This window comes from Protopterus annectens, chromosome 9.part0 (assembly GCF_019279795.1).
Source record: "Protopterus annectens isolate FY-2018-M chromosome 9.part0, PAN1.0, whole genome shotgun sequence".
Classification (NCBI taxonomy): Eukaryota; Metazoa; Chordata; order Ceratodontiformes; family Protopteridae; genus Protopterus; species Protopterus annectens.
In genome coordinates, this window is record NC_056743.1 from 864,962,864 (window position 1) to 864,970,363 (window position 7,500).

A 7,500-nucleotide genomic window follows, 5' to 3' on the forward strand; every position below is an offset into this window, starting at 1 on the left:
ACACATGCACACATATATACATACATGTATCAACACATCCTCAGACACTGTGCAAGACTGCATTTGCCACTTGAAGTAAGCATTGGCATTTATGTGGGATACCTCATGATTTACTGCACCTACATTAAAGCTGGCATTTACTTCTACTATCTTATAGGCATTTAACATGCACTATGTTGGGTGTAGCATATGGAACAACCATTCTTTGTGCTCAAATGTCTGGGATATTTAGCAGGTAGTCTTTCAATTTGGAAGTTATGGCTGTCATAAATAATCTCAAACATATATGTGGTATTAAAATAGTTTTGTTCTAAGTGAAAATGAGAATGAATTACTATATAATGTTTGCATTTATATACATTGCTGGTTCTTAATGTATTTCAGACTCGTCCATTTAGGAACCATACTGTTACATTGCTTTCAGTTTAAACTTAGTGTGAGGTAGATGTTTAGTATCGAAAACGCATTTTAAATGCTTATTATCATGTTTTAGAACTTCAAGGTGAAGTACTGTTTAATAAAAACGTGATCTTATCTGTAACATATCATCTGTGTTTGCTTAAACTCATTAAATGTTCTGCTCCTGTCATTTATGCTGAGGCCTAACTTTTCTGCTTTAATAATGTCTTTCCTCTCTGCTTTTACTTCTTTGCTTCCTTGGATGATACAGCCAAGCGCAAAATGTGGAAATTAAAAAGCTTTGGTAGTTTAAGAAATATTTACAAAACAGGTAAAAAAATCGAAGTAAAAGAGATAACTTCCATTTATGTTGAATGGTCTGCTTGTTTTTTTTTTTTTTTTTTTTTGCAGTGCATGGCTATTTGTACAACGTCCCAGAGTATTCAGGGTGCAGTAATAAATTGTCCAGTGGCAGCTTCCAGTAAACCATTTGTTAAAAGAATCAAGAGTTGCTTTCTGTCAGTGAGCACACCATTACACAAGATGTAAAATGTTTGTTTACCAGATTAAGAGGCATTATTATTCACATGAAGGTTCATTGTCTACTTCCCTTTCTGTTCCATTAATTCAGTAATTTACATGAGACATATACTGTTTTGTATTTTAGAATCAGTTTGTTTTGTTGTGTGCTTATGCGTTCCCTTTTCATAGAGGTCAGAATCAGCATTCTCATAGAAGCACCTGCACCTCCTCCCCACTTACCTACAAGATCTGTGTCCATTATTGACATCTACAAAGTCAGACGTTTTCCATCCTTTGAACTTCACAGTTAAGGGAAGCAACATTCACAATGTGGGTCCTTTGTGTTCTCGTCTGTCTTTCATACTGCATGCCACCCTTCCTAAATCTTCCATAGTTTTTTTAGTAACTGCATTTTTCTTCCTTGACAACATGTCATCCTTCCTGCACTATCAAATTGTTTACCATTTCTGTGCTTGGAGCTGGCTGGTTCTAGAAAGTGAGAGTCTAGACCACTGTATTGGATTTTAGCAACCATGAATCGCAGCAGTGCTGTCCTGCCAAGACTGAGATTTTCTGTCCTGGGCCACACCTTATCTTTTCAGTGGTCTGAAATGACTTGACAAGATGTTGATTGGCCTTAGGAAACCATAATTCCAGGTAACAATGTGGAGTGCATTAATGGACCAGACATCATAACTTAAGAAACAGATAAATTAATAGTAGAAGGATACCTGCGGTCCTGTATGTCAATTGAAACACAAAGATAAAAGAAACTAAATGGCATATTGAAAAAACGGATAAAATGGAAAGCACAGGAACGTACAGTTATTTTCATGCTTTCACTGCTGCCAAACGATAATACCTCAGCAGGAACTTTTTCACTACCTACATCAATGTCCTTGGAGATCTTGTTGGTTCACGATATTTCAATACTGGATGGGTCTAATGTTTCAACAATTCCATAAAGGTCTAGGCCTATCTTTTCTTCATTTAATATGGCCTGTCAATTGGTCATCCTTTCTTTGGCCATAAATCATTTGTCAGAAAGTATTTTAATATTGTACAAGAACCTGCATTAAAACCATCAGGGGCCTTAGTTGGTGCCATCCCATGGACTGATATCACTCAAGGAGTAAAATACTGAGATACAAATCTTTAAAGGCACCCTTGAAGATTCAAGAGGGGGGAAGGAAGGAAAAGGGAAAGAACCACCCCTTCCCTGACACATCTAGTGATGAAAAGATTATTAAATGAGGCATGTATGTTCTCCTACCTTTTGGGTTCTGAGATGGAGAATTTCAATCTTCTTCTACTCTACCATCAGGTGTATCTTTTACAAGTACCATGATGCATATGGAAGAATTTTAAAAATGACGTGCAGACAACCCCTCTGTATCTGTAAAGAGATAATAAGAAAAAAATAAGGCTCCGTGATGAAAAGCAGACAGTGCTTCCTTGTGTTTTAAAGCTATTTTAAAAGCTAATATTCAGTCTTCTGAAGCTATGATGTAGAAAACACCAATAGACGGAACCGATACAACCAATGCAAGCCTGGTTTTGCTGCTGTTTATCTATATCTTATCAGAATGGGAAAGCTATGCTTCTGGAAACCTTGTCCTTTGGTGAAAAAAGCAGGGTTACTTGATAAATGTGGTTAAAGATTACACATTTAGAACATTAACTGTTGTGGAACTTTATGATCTAGGACATGTGACATTTTACAAAAGCTAGATTTTAGACCAGACATAGGAAGAAGTACAGCCCATTTGTTCAAGTCCTAGTAGTACTACAGTAGAATAAGAAGGAAAATGGTTGCTACCCTCACTATGACAACAGTCGGTAGACTGAAATGTGCTTATAATGCTCTTTGTACTACAGAGCTGCTGTATCAGGAATTGTCATGTGAAGACGTGCATGGCTTAAAGATTAATCTTGTAATAAAGGCATTAGAAGCAGATTTTAAATTCTGTTGTGACATGTTTATATAGAAAACAAATAGATTATATTATTATGGGTCTTGAAAAGAAAGACAACTGTTATATATGTCTATAGTGCACGTTGAACCTGTGTCCCCTGGAACAGATGGCTGCAGAGATGCATTTATTATTTTGCAAGCCCCATAGTGGATGGAACTTGTCCTCAGCCTGTATGTTTCTCTTGTCTGTCCTTGTAACAAAATAAGTAAAGTAGCCTAAAATGATCACATATTTGTTAAGAGACTGGCTTTTCTACACATCCTTTAGAAAGGAAAACATTTGTTTTGGTTATTTGATCTTTCTGTCCATTTTGGTATAATATTACTGAAACATGTACACATCATTGGATCTGAAAAGAGACTTCTCTGGATTTACATCACAAAAGAAATAAACATGCACTAAATAATCTGTTTTTAAAGTAAATTTTGAAACTTCCTAAAGCACTAATTTATGTTTTGTGTACGCTGAGACTTTGTTGTTATGGAAATCTTCTCATAAAAGGCCCATGCTGTGAAATTTATTAAGTGTAAATAATGGCACATAACAGTAGCACTTTCCAGGAAATGCATTGCAGCTAGAAAGTGGCATTTGGCCTTAAATGGGTCAGGCCCAAGCAACTGTAAAACTAAAGTCCCTTGTGAAAAAATGGTCAGAAGTGTTGAACATGTGGGAGAAAAGCAGGATTTCACTTGCTGTGTTTGGAAAACTTTGATAACAAGAGGGCAAGCAGGGGGGACAGTGCCATGGTGCAGTCCTAATTATAATCCAGGAGATCTGGGTTTGATTAGCAGCTCCGACATCTGAGGATCTGGCAGGGAGGAATGGCCATGCCCATCCTTGAGGAGAGGTAATTTGTCTGTGTCCCCTGCAGTGAAGCTTGGTCCATAGAGGGGAGTAGTCCTCAGATGTAACAGGGGAACACAGTGGGAGGATACCAAGGGTAGGTCATAAATGAAAAAAAATCCCCCAGTGGACTCAGTCAGTGGCATAACCTCCCTATAATACCCCTAAGCTCTGCATGGGCCCAGGTTTTAGAATGGAGTCTGAGGGTGGTAGACGAGACTAATAAACTCTACAATGGACCAGGGCGCTGAGGTAGCTAGAAAGAATGAAACTGAAGGGGAAGATAATGACAGGTGTGTACTAAAAAGGAGGAACTACTCTCATATAGATACTGACTTACTTAACAGCAGGAGAACATTGCCTCACGTGACCATCTTGACATTCTGTAGCAGGCAGTGCAGTTTGTTAAAGGTTCTAGATCAGTATGGACCAGCTAAACAAGTTCAACCATGGATTATTAAGTCCTTGATGTTTTCACAACTCCTCTTCATTATTTAGGATCAGATTTGCCTGCTTTTTCAATCACTTAGCTTTCTTTTAATGATTTATTTTTGTCAGAATGTTATCTATACATTTAACATCTAAACACTCTGGCTGAGAGGGGGTTACAAACATAATATGCAGATTCCCCAGGAGGGGGTTGCATGTATAATATGCAGAGACCCCACCTGGTTCCTACATCTCCCACAAGCCAAAAGTCTTCTAAAGAAAATAATTCCGAGTTAATTTAAAGTTATTTGAATGGAATGTACTCCATAATAAATGTTTTTAATTGGAAAGAGTACTGCATTGTGAATTCAGATCATAGTGATAAATGGTTACAATTAGTACTTGTTGGGTACTCACCTGTGGTAATCCAATCTTATAGGTTCATAGGTGTTTAATAGGCTAACGACCACAAGGGTTTTTTTAAAAGCCTAGCCATGCATTCCAAATCTCTGACAAGTCCTGATACCCTTGATAAGTGTAAGCATGGGCCTGGGAAATGAACCATTTACAGATTACCTGTTTGCATTAGAGACATAGGTGCCAAACCAGGGATGAATTTTTGGTTTTCCATCCAGTTGACCAAGTTGCACTTGAATTGGGTTAGGGAGGAACTCTGCTTCACATGGATGGGGAGCCTGTTCCATAGACAGGGTAGTCTCTGGGGATACATACCTATCTCTCCAGCAGGTCCTATTTATATCACAGACAAGGTTTAAGTCTTTAGAATCAATAATTCTGCAACTGTTTGTTTTGTGGATATGTAGGAGGTCCATCAGAGTGGGGTCTGGCAATGCCCTGTATGCCAGACATAGATCTCCCCTCAAAAGCCTGTAGACAGAATACAGGGTTAGGGCCTTGGGGCAGTCTGCATAGGACATATTACTTATGCCCTGTATTTTTTTAGTGAGGAACCTCTGTGGACGTTCCAGTTGTTGGATATGCCTGGTTAGGTACATACCAAAGGGTGCATTGTACTCAAGGATAGGTCTGATGAATGCCGAATACAGTGGAACAATGACTTCCTTGGATGTAGATGCCATTCCTTTGTTTATAAGTTGTATAACATGGAATGATTTCCTCACCACTGTAGACACGTGATGATGAAAGGCTAGATTATCATCTATGTGTGTCCCTAAGTCCGTGACTACTGGGTCAACTCGAAGGGGTGTAATGTCAATATGATAGTTACCAGGGATGGATGACTTCCCAAAGGATACTATTATGCATTTCTTGGCATTTAGTTTTAGTCCATGGCTCTGACACCAGTTATTTGTCTGTGTCAACCCCTCCTGGAGAACATTTGTGTCAGTGTGAGATTCAATGACAGCAGCTAATTTGCAGTCACCTGCCATTTTAGTCACCCAGAGACCACTAACATTGGCCTTGACATCTGAGAAGTAAATGCCAAAAAGGAGCAGTCCAAGGACTGATCCCTGAGGGACTCCACTTGTGACTGGCCTCTTTGTAGAGGTGAACTCTCCAATTCTGACTTCCTGGGTCCTGTCTGTGAGCCAGTTGGCTATCCACTGGGTGACATATGGGTTGGTACCTAACCTTTTGAGTTTGTCAACAATGGCCAAGTGGGGTATTGTGTCAAGTGCCTTGGCCAGGTCAAAGTAGGTAGTGTGAACAATTTTGCCCTTATCCATTGCTTCAGTGACCTTCTCAAAGAAGTCCACCAGGTTGAGTAGGCATGATCTGCCATTAAAAAAACAAACTGGGTTGGGTCCAGTATCTGGAGGTTTACTATATCTCTCTATTGATTATTTCCATGATAATTCTTTCTATGGCTTTACATATAAGAATAGTGAGACTTATAGGTCTGTAGTTTTCAGGGTCTGTAGGTGGCCCACCTTTGTGCAGAGGGATGACTGTTGACTTTCTCCCTTTATGAGGCACAAAGTCTGTTTGGAGGCTACAGTTAAATAGTAATTCCAGATGCCCTAATAGGTCATGTTTCATACTATTTAGAAGGCATCCTGGGATATTGTCTGGGCCCACTGATGCAGTGTTCTTGGTCTTAGAGAGAGCATTAAGGACCTGTTCCCTAGTGATAGTAGTAAGAGTTATATTTGATGATATTTCCTGAGGGAAGGTTGGGGGGGGGGGGAGAGGTGTAAAGTTCCCCTGTGACATTAGATGAGGATGGAGAATACATGGACTATAAAGAAGGTTAATTGGTGGTCTTCAGTATCTCTCCTATGTGGATCATCTAAAATCACTGTCACTTTATTCTGTTTCATAGAGACTACTCAGAGGCAATCCCTGCCTTGCATACAAGGCAATTTCTGATCTTGCTTTACTGGAAATGCTACATATGCATAAGTCAAATGGTACATGGGTTACTCACTCTAAAGACCTTAACCTAGTATGTGACATTAATAGAACCTGCTGGAGGGACATATTTGTCTCCCGGAGGTTACCATACCTTTGGAACAGATTACCACTTCATGTCAAACAGAGCACTTCATTGGCCCTCTTCAAACGCAATCTGGACGATTGGCTGGGTAACTGAACATTCACGCTGGGAATTCCATCTGTGTCCCTCTTAGACAGTGAAAATAGGGCTGATTGTGGAAATAAGGGTAGAACTTTGCTAGGCTTGTAAGGGCCCTAGGGCCATTAGCCTAGTAACTTCCTAAGATCTTATGATCCTTGCTAGTTTCATTACTTAGATTGTCTAGCATACACTGGTTAAAGAGCGTTGAGTACAATTTGTGCATTTTTGCACTCATCTTATATGTGGGGTATAAATATGGGAGAGGAAGGCATACACTCACCTATGTACCGTAACTAAAAAGAACCATCATGTCACTTACACTGTCTGCAGGAGTAAGGATATCATGGTGATTTCTTCTAGAGGTTTCTGCCTGGAACAGATCTTATCATTCCTTAGGTTCTTAGTTAAACTGGGGTTGGGTTTCAGTTTTAAGTATGTTGTCTTTATGACTCTTCTTTTCATATGAAACCCCAGAACTCTGATACAAAGCTGCACTGTTAGCTCACTGGCACACCAGTGCACCATTCTCCATCTGACATGAATTTGGAAATGATCTTGTAAGAGAGATGTTGAAAAGTGAACCAAACTGTTTCAATAACTGTGCTGGAGGATGTTAAGAGAGGTAACCATTTGAAGTCAGAACCCACTAGACTGAGTACCTAAACCCAGAGACTAAATAGCCAAAACAATGGACTTAAATATACTAAGTCTGAAATGCATTTCTCTGAATATTCCTTTTTCTCTGAGGTATGCCAATCTTGGCTTACCTTT

The 7,500-nt window shown here is 39.3% G+C and overlaps 1 protein-coding gene across 2 annotated transcripts in view; it reads left to right on the plus strand.

The window, feature by feature from the left end:
- AGAP2 (ArfGAP with GTPase domain, ankyrin repeat and PH domain 2) overlaps positions 1–7,500 on the plus strand; it is an 823,589-nt gene that overhangs the window by 770,218 nt on the left and 45,871 nt on the right. The window contains exon 14 of one of the 2 annotated variants that reach the window (XM_044083585.1): positions 671–730. The exons of the other annotated variant lie outside the window; for it this stretch is intronic. Within the exon in view, the coding sequence (XP_043939520.1) occupies positions 671–730 (60 nt within the window). The remainder of the gene's footprint in view (positions 1–670; positions 731–7,500) is intronic. 2 annotated transcript variants of the gene reach the window in all.